The sequence below is a fragment of the Neofelis nebulosa genome, chromosome 14, assembly GCF_028018385.1.
Source record: "Neofelis nebulosa isolate mNeoNeb1 chromosome 14, mNeoNeb1.pri, whole genome shotgun sequence".
Classification (NCBI taxonomy): domain Eukaryota; kingdom Metazoa; phylum Chordata; class Mammalia; order Carnivora; family Felidae; genus Neofelis; species Neofelis nebulosa.
The window spans coordinates 83,323,327-83,337,808 of NC_080795.1; the positions used below are offsets into that span (position 1 = coordinate 83,323,327).

The 14,482-nt window shown below is 51.6% G+C and overlaps 1 protein-coding gene across 3 annotated transcripts in view; it reads right to left on the minus strand.

The window, feature by feature from the left end:
* The window catches only part of ARHGAP39 (Rho GTPase activating protein 39), a 110,692-nt gene that overhangs the window by 1,599 nt on the left and 94,611 nt on the right, over positions 1-14,482 (minus strand). For 2 of the 3 annotated variants that reach the window (XM_058699481.1, XM_058699479.1), the window contains 5 exons: positions 6,279-6,371; positions 2,958-3,031; positions 1,365-1,564; positions 525-616; positions 25-194 (listed from right to left, as the gene is read on the minus strand). In XM_058699481.1, the coding sequence (XP_058555464.1) occupies positions 25-194; positions 525-616; positions 1,365-1,564; positions 2,958-3,031; positions 6,279-6,371 (629 nt within the window). The remainder of the gene's footprint in view (positions 1-24; positions 195-524; positions 617-1,364; positions 1,565-2,957; positions 3,032-6,278; positions 6,372-14,482) is intronic. The other variant, XM_058699480.1, reaches the window with a different exon arrangement.

Genomic DNA, 14,482 nt, shown 5'->3' on the forward strand with positions numbered 1-14,482 from the left:
GGGGGGGAGTGCCCCACCGCATACCTGAAGGAAGCGGATGAGGTAGCACAGCACCAGGCGGTTGATGCGGGGCAGCGAGTGCACCACGGCCACGGCGGCCTCAGGGCTCTCGTAATGTGCGATGCACTGCTCGTAGAACTCGTGCGGGATCAGGGGCTCTTCCAGCTCCCGATACCACAGCTTCAGCAGCGACGCTACAGACACAGAGCAGGGGGGAGGGGGAGGGCTCAGCCCAGCCTGCTCGACAGGCACCCCTGTAGTGGGAGCAAGGGCGAGGCAGGGGATGTGTCGGGGAGGGGAGGCAAGTGGCGTGACCAGACTGGAAAGAGTCCACCTAGCCCAGGTAGGCTGCCCAGGCCGGCCCTGGAGGCCTGGGGGATTGTGCAGGGAATGAAGGAGGGCTGCAGGAAGGAGGCCCCAGGGGAGACTCTGATGGGCAGGGGGTGTCTGTGCTGGAAATGGACCGGGAGCCACACTGTTCCAACGGCCCAGACCTGCTCCAGCTCCTAGGGGAATGGGCTCACCAGGGACGTGGGGGTCCTCCAGGCCTGTAGGCACCTTCCACTGGTCTACCTGTAGCTTCAGGGCGTTCACTTCATCAATGTCCCCAGGAACTCTGTGGAATACACGGGTGAGTCTCACCGAGTTGGAATCTGTCTTGCCCTTGATCAGGCGCCTCCCCATTAGACTGGCCTCTTTTCCACCAGGGAGAGAGGTGGCTTGGGGCTCCTACCCCATGCATGCTGACTGCTGTCCCTCCCCACTCTGCTAGCCACCCCCGTGCGGAAGCCATTATCACCGAGGCCACTGAGGATCAAACCCACAAGCCTGTTTCCCCAGCTGTTCTCTTGGGGCGTGGGTGGAGGGCCTTGTACCATTCCCCCCTCAGGACAGGAGCTATCATCCCTATTCACAGGCGAGCAGTCTGCTTGCTGTTGCTGTGTCTTTCTAGGCTCACGTCTTTGGCTCTGCCTGTGGTTGCTGTCCAAGTGCCTTCTGGGACCCTGGTGGCCATTTCTGCTCGGGAACGGTCTCTGGCTGACCCCCCTGCCTAAAGTCAGGCGTGCTGCCATTCAAGGGGACGACTCTCTGACTTGCTTCCTAAGGACAGGGCCCTGCCCTGCCTCTCCAGGCTACCTAGTGGCCCATTTGCCCCAGGGTGTCCCTCCCCACCTTCAGATGACGGCCTCCTGTGGAGGGCCTCTCTGGCTACTCCCAGGCAGGGGCATGGGTCTGGACCCCAAAACCCAGGGCTGAAGCACAGAGGTAGGCCCAGTGGTCCTGGTGTCTGACGGCTCCTGCCTGCCTGACACACAGTGCAGCCACCCGAGGCTCCCACACCCAGGGCCCAGGTTGCGGGGCACCTGAAGATGCCTTCCGTCTGGTCACCGTTGAGCGCTAGCACCTCCTCAGACAGACGTGTCTGTACCCAGGGCAGCTGCCGGTCAGGGTAGCGCTCCTTCTGCAGGCTCATGACCTCCTGCAGCGCGCTGCCAAACATGGATGGGCTGAACACAGCGTTCTTGGCGTGCCGGATCTCCTCCACGTTGGGCTTCTTCAGCCCCTGCCAAGATAGCCCAGCTCTCCGTCTCGGTGTGGCCCCACTGCCCTGCTCCCAGCCTTCCCTGTGCCCTGTACCCCTCCCAGGGCTGCCTCTGGCTCGGCCACCCTCCCTTCTCCCCTGCCCTCTCATCCCCCGTAACTCCAGACATCTGCCCAGTCAGAGCTGGCGGTACCCGCAATTCCCTGGTCCCCAAGTCACTGGGGGAGGGGCAACATGCTGGGCCACCTACACTGTCCCAAATTTTTAGGTGGCCCTTGTTGGTCACACAGGAGGAAGAGGGGAAGGACTCCTGGAATGAGAGCTGCCTGTGGCAGTGGGAAGCCCAGGCTGGCTGACCTGGGCCATGTGAGACCACCCTGGGGTAGAGGTGAGGGGGGGAAAGCCTGAGGTGGGTACAGGCAGCAGCTTCTAGAGGCAGGACTACAGAAGTGCATTCAAAGGGAGAAGGGGAAGGGACAGCCAGGCTCCAGGACAGCTGCCTTCAATAGTTGGGGAAAGGTCTGGCATAGGAGGGCCTGAGGGCTTCCTGGGTAGGGGTGGGGTGGTAGGCTGAAAGGGAGGAGGGAGTGGACAGAAGGGAGAAGATGGCCACAAATCCTAAGACCAGGGAACAAGGTCCAGATGTTTGGTGTGACTGAGGCCCCTCTACGGGTGCCGCAAAATGTGGGCTCAGGGCAGGGAAGATGAGAGGTTGTGGGAGGGGTGTGGCTGTCCAGCTCTGCCAGGCAGTAAGAGGCCCCAGCAGCAGAATGGGGGCCAGGGAAGTGGCTAGGGGAGCACACTACTGGGACCACCCGCACAGCTACCAGTGGGGGGTCTGGGCTCTTGGACCATCATGGCCAGGTGGGTGGCCCAGTGTGAGTGAAGGGGCACATGGTCGTCTTCTGAGCCCGCCCTGCATTCCGAGGCTGGGCCTCCCCTGGGTCCAGAGGCAGTCTGCCAGGGTGGGAGGGTCCCTTCTGGGAAGGGTGGTCTCTTAGCCTGCCCACGTGCTGTGCCTTTCTCTGCCCCTCACCCGCACCAGTATGACGGCGACAGGCCTGGGGCAGCTGGTGCTGCTGCGGCAATGCGTCCCACCCTCACTTGGGCCGGTGCCCTGATGCCCTGGCCTAGCTACACATCCCTTTGCCTGCAGTGGCTCCTCAACTTGCGGTGCAGCCCCTGCCCGAGGCCTTTCCCAGCTGCCTGCCTAGGTAGGCTCCCTGGAGCACTTTCTGTGCTGTGAACTGTCACACGCCCCACCCCGAAGCCGAATGTGCAGGCTGGGCTCAAGGTGAGTGGGACACTCAGTAGGATGTGAGGGGTGGCTTGCCAAGGCTTCCTTCTGGACCCTGCCTGGGTGTCACCGGCATAGCCTGCCACCCCTGCCTGGCTGTCCTAGGGGAGCTCGTACCTTTTTGGCCCCCGTCAGGGCCGCCTTTTGCAGCTTGTGGTAGCAGTACTTGGCGTATGTGCTGATCGCCACCCCTGGAAGAGAGCAGGTTCTGGTCGGCTGGGTGTGGGTGCGCGGGGCACAGAGGCTAAGAGAAGCAGCAGCAGGGGTGAGGAGAGGCAGCTTCTACAAGAGCCCTGGGGGCCCGGGCCAGTGGGTCCTCACTTTTCTGGGCTAGGTCCTTGAAAGCAGAAACCCACATCGAGAGGCCAGAGGGACTCCCTCGCCTCAAGGAGCCAGGCTTGGGAGGCGACTCCTCTGCCAGCCCACCCACACTTCCTCACGGCCAGGAAGGGCAGGCTGGGAATGAGACTTATTCCCACTGAGTCACAGGCAGGATAGGGCAGGACCTGGGCCCTGGGGTCTCCAAACCCATGCTCCCCTTGCAAGTTAGCCCCGAGGAGCCCCTGACAAGGGTCATTTCCACAGGCAGCAGGGCTAAAGGAGCTTAGTGCCCTCTGCCTTGGTCCAGCACTGGGGACGGGGCTTTGGGCCAAAGGTCCTGCAGCCCTGCGTCCAGCGAGGGCTGCTGTGTAGCTGTGGTAGAGGGGCCTCAGCCTGCTGCACCCCATCCCTGTCTGTTGAGGGCTGTGTGGACAGGAGTCATGGAAAGGGAAGCCAAGGAGATGGCTGCAGTGGAAAAGGGGATGAATGTGGAGAGAATGCCCCATGTCCCAAGCTTGGGTGTCAGTGGGAGGGCCACGCCACAGAAGGACACCTTTAAATTCTGCCCGAGGGCTGAAGGCGGCTGGGAGAGGGCTTTTCTAAACTCTGCGCCTGGCAGAAGTTCTGGCTAGTTGTCACGGGGGTGATGGCTCGGGTGGCAGTTTGAGGGCAAGAACCTCAGGGAACTTGGCCATGAGGTTCTCCAGATACAGAAATGAGGGGAAGGAGAGAGAAGCACAAGGTGGGGAGGAGGGAGAGGTAGTGGGGGAGGAGATCCCACACAGGGTGGGTTTGAAATGTGTGCAGCATCTTTCCTGGTGAAGGGGAGGGGGGTGGTGGGGAAGGGAGGGAAAACAGAAGCAGCGACAAGACCACGAACACGCAATGACACGGAGCCCAGAGGAGCCATCCGGGCATAGGTGCCAAGGACCAACAGACAGAAAAGCTGTAACGTGTACCTCTAGGCTCAGGACTGGCCCCTTCTCTGGAAGGCCCTGCCCCTGCTGGGTCCACCTGCCCCAGTGCCTGCCGGCCAGAGGGAGGCCTCTACACCCAAGTCTCAAATCCAAATACCCCCATCTTCTTTTAAGGGAAGCAGTTTCTTGTGGACGTTCAAGCACATGGGGGTCTTTGGACCTCAGTGTGAAAAACATAAACATGGCTTAATGAAAATGTTTTTGAGTTATCCCAAGATAGTTTTATTATTGTAAGTGGTAAGGGGACTCTTTTTTAGAGTAAAGTGAAAACAAACATTTCTTATTCTCCCTGGAGAATCTGTTTCCCTATGGTCCTGGGGGATCCACAGATCCCTGGCAGAGAATCCTAGCTGCTGCCTCTGACAGGCCAGCTCAGGACACAGCACCTAGAACCTTCTGCCACAGGCCGACCTGGCCTCTCTGGGCAGGCTGTCAGGAACCTGGAAGGCAAAGGGGGCCTTGGGCTTTACACTGGCCACCAGGAGCCCAGAGAGCACTTTGTAGCAGGCAGCAGACTGGGTAGGGCCTAGCGAATGCCTCCTGTCTCAGGGCCTCTCCAACAGACTGTGGTCTGAAGATCCTGAGGCTGCCACCTCTCAGTTGGTAACCCTGGTCAGAAGGCAGCCTTTCTGGGCCTTAGCTTCTTCCTCTGTAGGATGAGACAAGGACACCTACCTCACAGGTGCCCATAAAGGGCTGACCGTGGGGTCTGGTGCACAGCTCAGCAGCTGCAGCTGCGGGTATCACAGGGAGGACCAGGGCTGTGGCCATGTATGCCCAGAGTCCCAAGAGCCCCTCTGCACCCTGTACTGCCGTGGACAGAGCTCCCCAGGCCGGGACTGAGGGCTGTCTGCTGAGTGCCTGGGAGGATGTGCAGGGCCTACGGCCAACCCAGGGAGACTCTCACGGTGGTGTGGGGTGCTCTGCTTTGGGCCCACTGACCTGTCCTAGCCTTGCCAGGACACGCCATGCCCAGTCTTTATGTGGGGAGATGGTGGCCCCAAGGGGACTGACAGAAGCAGCTGAGTCTATGCTGCTATGCCAGGGATCCAGGCCTGCCCTGGGGCCTTAGTGCCCCTGAGCCCTGGCTTCAAGCCTCAGAAGCCGCTGGATCTGGCCAGAACCTGCCACTGCCACCTCTTGGCATGGACACTGCTGGGTCCCAGGGCTTCTAGCTCCCTCCTCACTACCCAACACCATCTTGGGCTGTAGTGTCCTGCTTAGCCCAAGCCCAGGCCCACAGGAGCCCATTCGCTGTGCCCCCAGGCCCACCTGCCTGTGGCAACACGACTCGTGAACAGGCTCCGGTAGGAGCTCAGAGCCCCTCCACTCCGTTCCAGATGGGTGTGGCCCAAGGGCAGTTGAAAATTGTGGACTGCAGCTTCCCCTTTGTGTCCAAGGGCAGCATGCATCCAGAGAGCTTCCCAGAGGAAGGGGTGTTGAGGTTGACTGGTATTAGAGAAACAGAAATGGGGCAAGTCTGGGGAATGAGTTATGTGTACCAAGGCTGAGGGAAGTGCCAGGGGTGGGGCAGGGGCTGGTCCCAGAGCCCCGGTGCCAGGAAGGGAAGCTGACAGGACAACAGTGAGACCACCAGCTCTCCCAGCAAGGAGGGTACAGTTTTGGGTTAACAGGGCTTCCGTGGAGCTTGGACAGCAGCAGGATGGGGGTGTGAATCTTGAGCCAGGCCCAGGAGAAGGGCAAGGCTGGTGGGGTTGGTTGGAAAACCCATGGGCTCCCACCAGGGAAGCAAGGCTAGGGTGGCCTGGGTTGGAGGTCAGGACTGGGCAGGCACTGGCCCTCAGGGCACTTCCTCAGCAAACACTCACCTAGGGGGGCTTTCGCAGGCCTTGCCCAGTTCGCCCTCACGCCCCTCCCCACTGAGAGCCCAGCGTGAAGTTGGAAATTGTTCTGAAGCACCTCGGAGAAAGGCGCAGGGCAGGTGTGGCCTCTCCCAGGACCCTCTTCAGTGACCTGGGGCCTCCGGCTGGCTCAGGAGGCCGCAGGCCTGATGGTTAGTGCCACCCCACCAACACCCCTTCCAGCCCAGAAGCGGTTAGAGAAAGGAGGCCAGGCGGCCTAGGCCGGAGAGCAGAACTGTGCAGACACAGCGCACAGGGGCTGTGGGGAGAGGCCCTACCATCCGGCTCCTCAACATAAGGCTTGGGTTTCTTTCTCAACTTGGACTTCTTCTTAGTGTTCCTTTCCAGGAGTGCTTTCATATGCTGCGTCACTGGGGAGCAAACAGAGCCATGAGGACCACAGAACACAAAGCCAGGAATGCATGCCCACGCGGGTCGAGATGTGGCTGGCGAGGAGGCCCCTGGGCCTGCTTGAGGCTGACCCCCATCAGCTGGGAAGGTATTGCACCCCTGCTGGATTCCTCAAAGGGAAACAGAGCCATGGCCAATGCCCAGCTGGGGCTGAGGAGCACCCAGCCCAGCAGTGATGTGGTGTGTGAGGTTGTGTATGGGAACGTGTCTGGACCATGTGACCCGGGTAGGTACTGGGGCCCTGCTGAGCACTGTCAACCAGAAAGCTGGCTCTGTTCATGCTAGAGGTGGGCAGGAAGATGCAGGGGAGGTGACCCTGGTCAAGAGAAGAGAGGCAGCCAGTGCCTGACCCTCTGGCTGGCTGGAGGAGCCCCCAGCCCAGCCATCTGGCTCCTAAATGGCTGCACTCAGGGGTCCCAGGCTCCTGAGCTGGTGCTGGAGAAGGTGCTGAGCAGCACAACAGGCTTCTGGGGTTGATCTGGGCATGCCTCCCACTCTGTGCAAAAAAAACCTTACCACTGTTGACAGGGAGCCCTTCGCACCCCCTCCATCCTGAGCTCTCTGGAAGGGAGTCTCTATGCACAGCCCACACTAAGGTTGGGAGTTTCGCTCTTCTCTGACAGTGGACCATTTACACAAATTATGTGTTATTCTTCTGCACAGGAGATTGCTATCTTACCTATCATTTATTTTTATCACTAAGGACTTGTGGGCGTATCATTTCACACTCTGAGTTATAATCCAATACGACTTCATTTTCCCTCAACTGCTCCAGCTTTGGCCACTGGGAGCCCTTTCCGTTGGTTCCTGTGTCCTGACATACCCTGCCAACTCCCCGTGGCCCCACCAGCACTTTCTGACTTGGGCACTGCATCGTGTACACTCCCTGCACCGGCCCTAGATTCAGCTGTTTTTCCAAGGAGCCCTGGTTCCTTGCAGTGGAAAATGGTATTAGGAACCAAGATCTGGGTGTGAGGTGCGCTCATTGCTTTTGGGGTGCTGACAGAGCTAGTAAAGATACATTTGTACACTAGCCCCTGTATATGCACATCCCTCCAATATCCCCACACCAATACTTCCAACTGTGATCCGCCACCACAGGACCCTCTAGACTCCTCTAACTCATTTGTAACTGTTGTATCTTTTTACTCTCTGAACAGTGTCTTTTGAAGAGGAGATTTAATTTTGTTAAACTCCAATATATCAATGTTTTTCTCTTATAGATAGTGCTTTAAGTATCACACATAAAAACCTTTCCCTAAGTCAAGAAAAACTTTCTCCTGTGTTTTGTACTAGTTTTACAGTTTTAGGGTTTTTTATTTGTTTGCTTTTTAAATTTAGGTTTAGGACTTTCCTTTTTTGTTTGTTTTGTTTTTTAAAGTTTATTTGAGAGAGACAGACACAGCATGAACAGGGGGTGGGAGGAGAGGCGGGTGAGAGAGAATCCCAAGCAGGCTCTGCACTGTCAGCCCTTGAACTCACGAACTCACAAACAATGAGATCATGACCTGAACCGAAACCAAGAGTCGGACACTTAACCAACTGAGCCATCCAGACACGGCTACAGTTTTTTAGGTTTTATATTCTGGTTTATGATCTGAGGTAGCTTTTGCATACAACATAAAGTATGGGTTGAAGCTCATCTTTTTATGCATTTGGACATCCACCTGTCCCAGCACCATTTGAGGAAAGCACTATCCTTTTCTTCACCGAAGTGCCTTTGTATCTCTGTGTAAAACTGGTTGATCATATATGTCTGGGTCTAGTTGTGGACTCTATTCTGTCCCACAGATCTACTATCTACCTTTACAGCGACAGCTTATTCTCCTGGCTACTATAGCTTTGTAACAAGACTTGAAGTAGGGTACGGTTAGTCCTCCAAATTTGCTCTTTTTTTTTTTTTTTTCAACATTTTTTATTTATTTTTGGGACAGAGAGAGACAGAGCATGAACGGGGGAGGGGCAGAGAGAGAGGAAGACACAGAATCGGAAACAGGCTCCAGGCTCCGAGCCATCAGCCCAGAGCCTGGCGCGGGGCTCGAACTCACGGACCGCGAGATCGTGACCTGGCTGAAGTCGGACGCTTAACCGACTGCGCCACCCAGGCGCCCCTAAATTTGCTCTTTTGTTTCAAAGGTTATTTTGGCTATTCCAGGTCCTCTGTATTTTCTATGGATTTTAGAACCAGCCTGTTAATTTCTAAATTAGGATTGAATCTATATATCAATTTGGGTGGAAGTAACATCTTGACACTATTGAATCTTCTGATTCATAACATGGTATTTCTCTCCATTAACTTAGGCCTTCCTGACTTTCAGCAATGTTTGGGAGTTTTCATTGTAGGAGTTTTAGAAATCTTTTGTCAGATTCATCCCTAAGTTTATCATATTTTTTAAATGCTACTTTGGGTTTTTTTTTTCTTTTTTTAAGATTTTATTATTTCTTTTATTAAAAAATTTTCAATGTTTATTTATTTTTTGAGAGACAGAGACAGAGTGTGAGCTGCGGAGGGGCAGACAGAGAGAGACACACACAGAATCCAAAGCAGGCTCCAGGCTCTGAGCAGTCAGCACAGAGCCCAGTGCAGGGCCCAAACCCACAAACCGCAAGATCAAGACATGAGCAGAAGTCTGACGCCTAACCGACTGAGCCACCCACGCGCCCCAAGATCAAGTGATCTCTATACCCAATGTGGGGTTCAAACCCATGACCCCAAGATCAAGAGTCGCATATAACACTGAGCCAGCCATGTGCCCCCAGATGGTATTTTAAAAATGTTTATTTCCAGTAGTGTGTTGCTATTACGTAGAATCATGATTAACTTTTATATTGGTCTTATTTCCTACAACCTTGCTAAACGCACTTATTGTAGTATTTTTATGGATCTAATAGAAGATTGTGTTGCATGTGATTAAAGAAAATTGCACACTTCCTTTCCAATTTGGATGCCTTTTCTTTTCCACGACTTTGCACTGTCTAGGCCTCCAGCATGATGTATAGTAGATGCAGTGGGGTTGGGGGTTCTTGCCTTGTTCTTGATCTTGCGGGGAAAGCATTCAGTCTTTTATCATTATGTATGGTGCTGGCTAGAGGTGTTTCTTAATTGTGGTAAAATATAACCATAAAAATGTAGCCATAGAGCCATTTTAAGTGTACAATTTAGTGATATTAGATCCATTCGCAATTTCACGCAGCCATCACATTTATTCCTAAAATCCTTACATCACCACAAACAGAAACCTTATACCTATTAAGCAAAAACTCCTCATTTACCCTTCCCCAGCTCCTCGTAACCTCTAATCTACTTTCTGTCTCTATGAATTCGCTTATTTTAGATATTTCATAAAGGTTGGATTATACAGTATTTGCCCTTTTGTATCTGGCTTCTTTCACTAAGAATAACTTTTCAAGGTTCTTCTGTGTTGTAGCATGTAACAGAGCTTCATTCCTTTTTATGGCTAAAAAATATTCCATTGTATCAACAGACCACATTTTGCTTATCCATTCACCTGCTGGACACCTGGGTTGTTTCCACTTTTTGGCTACTGTGAATAATGTTGCTATGAATATTGCTGTACAAGTATCTGTTTGACTTCTTACTTTCCATTCTTTTGGCTACTGAAGGGTTTTAAAAAATATTTGCCTTTTATCTGGTTGAAGAGGTTCCCTTCTGTTCCTAGTTTGTTTAGAGTTTATATCAGGAATGGAAATGTTGGATTTTGCCAAATGTTTTTTCTGCACGTATTGGGATGATCACATGGTCTTTCTTTTTCACTGTTGCTATGGCAAATTACATGGAATTTTAATGTTAAACCAACCTTTCATTCTTCAGATAAACCCTGCTTATTCAAGATGCATTATCTTTTTTATATATTGTTGGAGTCAATTTGCTAATATCATTAACAATTTCCGTGTTTAGGAGAACTGTCTGTGCTTTTCTTTTTTTGTAATGTCCTTTTATAAATTTGGTATGGAATGAACTGAGAGATATTCCCTCCACTTCAGTGTTCTCAAAAGGTTTGTAAAGAATTGTTACACAAACAATGGAATGTTTGGTAGAATTTACCAGGGAAGCCATTTGGGCCTTTAATTTTCTTTGTGGGAAGGTTTTAAGTAACAATTCAATTTCCTTAATAGATACAGGATTTTTTTTTTTTTTTTCTTTTTGGTTGTCTATTGCTTATTGAGTGATCTTTGGTAGTTTGTGTCTTTCAAGGCATCTGTCCATTTCCTCTTTTTAAAAATTTTTAATGTTTATTTAGTTTTGAGAGAGACAGAGAGAGAAACAGAGAGAGCAGGGGAGGGGCAGAGAGAGGGAGACACAGAATCTGAAGCAGGCTCCAGGCTCCGAGCTGTCAGCACAGAACCTGACGTGGGACTTGAACCCATGAAATGTGAGATCACGACCTGAGCCAAAGTCCAATGCTCAAACAACTGAGCCACCCAGGCGCCCCTGCCCATTTCCTCTTAATTGTCAAATTTACGGCATAAAGTTGTTTGTAACATTTCCTTTTCCTTTTACATGTTAAATCTGTCGTGATATCATCTCTCATTCTTGAGACTGATAATTTATATCTTTTCATTGTGATTAGTCTAGCTAGAGATTTATCAATTTCATTAATCTTCTCAAAGAATTAGCTTTTTGTTTCATTGACTTTCTGCATTGTTTTTCTGTTTTCACTTTTACTGATTTCTACTCTGATCTTCATTATTTTCTTTCTTCTGCTTGCTCTTGGTAGCATTTATTTTTTAAGTTTCTTAAAGCAGAAATTGAGGGGTGCCTGGGTGGCTCAGTCAGTTAAATGTCCAACCTCAGCTCAGGTCATGATCTCGCCGTCTGTGAGTTTGAGCCCTGCATGGGGCTTTGTGCTGATAGCTCAGAGCCTGGAACCACCTGCTTTGGATTTTGTGCCTCTCTCTCTGCTTCTCTGCTGCTCACGCACTGTCTCTGTCTCTCTGTCTCTCTCTCAAAAGTAATTAAACATTAAAAAAAAATTAAAGTAGAAACTGAGGTCGCTAATTTGAGATATTATTTTAGAATAATCTCCCTCTAAGAACTGCTGTGGCTGCATCCCACAATTAATGTATGTTTTGTTTTCATTTTCTTTCAGTTTAAAATATGTCCTAATTTCCCCTTAGGTTTTTAAATTTTGTTAATGTTTATTTATTTTTGAGAGAGAGACAGACAGACTGTGAGTGCAGGGCGGGGGCGCAGAGAGAGAGGAAGACACAGAATCTGAAGCAGGCTCCAGGTTCTGAGCTGTCAGCAAAGATCCTGACGCAGGGCTGGAACTCCCAAACCGTGAGATTATGACCTGGGCTGAAGTTGGGCCCTCAACCGAGCCACCCAGGTGCTCTCCAATACCCCCCTCCATCCAGGTTTTTATTTGACCATTGGGCTATTTAGTAATATGTTCTTTAGTTTGCAGATATTTAGGGATTTTCCAGATATCTTAGTGTTAGTGACTGCTAATTTAATTGTGTTGTGACTAGAGAACACACTTCTATGATTAACCTTCTTTAGCATTTCTTGAGATTAGTTTTATGGCTCAGAATATGGCCTATCTTGAAAATGTGGCTGGGATTTGAGTCCAAATGCTCTGGGTCCAAAATCTATACTCCTACCTATTCTAATGGTGGCTGCTTTTCTTTCTTTAAATTTTTTTTTTTTTTTTTTTTTGAGAGAGAGAGAGCACGCAACATGAGCTGGGGAGAAGCAGGGAGAGAGGGGGACGGATGATCCAAAGGCCTGACAGCAGAGGCCTGGACACTGTGGGGCTCGAACTCATGAACTGTGTGATCATGACCCAACAGGAAGTCGGACACTTAATCAACTGAGCCACCCAGGCACACCTATGGTAGCTGCTCCGTTTCTTAAGCAGACTTTCAACTAGTCCTTCTGTTTTCAGCTTCAAGGTCACACCCTTTCCAACCATTGCTAGAGGAAGCTGGCTCCACCCACTGTGGAGCTTTTAAGGGTTTGCTATCTACTTCAGCTTCTAAGCCTTGTCACTGTCTGCTTAGGATCCACATTTCTTGGTCTGCCACGTCAGCTTCCTGCCACTTGTTCATGTACTTTTCAGCTTCCAAAACATAGTGTTCATGCTCTTTGTCCTTGTGGGCTTTATTAGTTTTAATGCAGTGAAATATACACAAGATAAAATTTACCATTATAGCCATTTTTAATTGTACAGTTCAGTGGCACTAAGCACATTATTACTGTTGTGCAACCATCACCAACCATCTCCAGAACTTTTTCATCGGTCCAAATGGAAACTCTGTAGGCATGAAACAAGTCTCTACCTGTCCCTCCCCCAGCCTCTGGCATCTGCCATTCTTTCTGTTTTTGTGAATCTAAATATTTTAGGGCCCTCTTGAGTTGACTCATACAGTATCTTTTTTGAATTGGCTCATTTCACTGAGCACATTGTTCTCAAGTTTCATCCATGTTGTACACGTGTCAGAATTCCCTTCCCTTTTTTTAAGGCTGAATAATATTCCATTTTATGTATGGACCACGTCTTATTTATCTATTCATCCACTGATGAACACTTGAGCTATTTCCACCTCTTGGCTATTGTGAATAGACTGCCATGAACCTGAGTGTACAACTATCTGTTCATGTCTCTGCTTTCAATTCTTTGTGGTATATACCCAGAAGTGGAACTGAGGGATCCTATCGTAATTCCATTTTTAATTTTTTGTGGAACTGCCACACTGTTTTCCACAGTGGCTGCAACATTTTACATTCCCTTGTAAATTTTTTTTTTCTCATTTTAAAAATTCCTTCCCTGTTCATTAGTTCAAGGTGGAGTCCGAGTAACTGTATGTGTCAAAACTGACACCTTTACCTGGAAGCCCTAAGTCTTAGAGCATTAACAGTAAAGGAAACTCCTTAGGGTCTGCACCCCTCCACGGTGCTGCTATGTGGAGCACGAGGGAGAGCTGTAATCGGTGATGTCTGCTGAGACCCTACGAGGGAGGTCCTGAGGAGACAAGTGTCGTGAAAGCATTCTGCTGGTGGCTGGCACAAAGGTATGACCATGTATGAGACAGGGCTAAGCTGGGGGTCAGCAGACAGGTGAACTGGGGTTCACTGCACTGGCGCCTTGGTCTCGCACAGTGGTGACCACACAGATGTCACACGTGTGCTGGCACCCAGGCGAGCAACACAGCTCAGGGTGCAGCACCACTTGGGAGCCAGGCTTACTTCTGCCCTTGCCAGTGACCCCAAGACAAGGTGCAGTTTCCTTTCTCAAAGCACAGGCCACACCTCCTTGGCCGACGGGGCCTGCCTTCCTGACCAGCAGCCAGCAGCACCTATGTCCTCGATGCGCCAGTGGGAGGAAGCACAAGACCTCCCCTCTGGTTCAGCACTGAGCAGAGCGTGTAGCAGACGCTAACCCAGGAATGGTCCTGGGGCTGGTTTCTGGCTGGAGGGCAGCCCTGTGTCACATGTGAGATCAGATCCCACAGCCCAGAAGGTCCTTCCTGTTGGTGGGACCACACAGACCCCACCTCCTTCTCTGGGCTGAGACCACCTGGCCTCCCTCAGTGTGGGTGGATGTTCAAAGTCATGGATGTCCAGGCTGACCACCAATTTCTCCGTATACACCAGCCCTGTCCCCATGGTGCAGACACTAGGACGAAGGCCCACAAACCTCTGTGCCATGATGAGTGTCCTGCTGGGCCCAGCATGGGGCCCAGAGCTCAAGTTCCTCATAGGAGCCCCCCAGCTAGCTGGCTGGAATGGCCCCAGGAGCCTCTGGCCTCTGTCTGTTCACTGCTCACTCACCTTTTCACCTAGCAAGCCCTCCCTGGGCCTCCGAGGGCTATGTGTTGAGCAGTGGACACACACTTTAAGGCCTTTGTGGAATACGCCGAAGTGAACCACAAAGCTAACGGGCTAATGGCCCATCTTGTCCTAGAAAGGCCAGAGAAGACCGAGGCAGACCCAGGCCGCCCCGGGCCACCCGCCAGGTCGCATGTTGCGGGAGCCACCTGGGGAGAACCATCTGCTGTGTTCAGTGACCCTGCTTCAAAAACTGCATGCCTCATGAGAATCTCATGG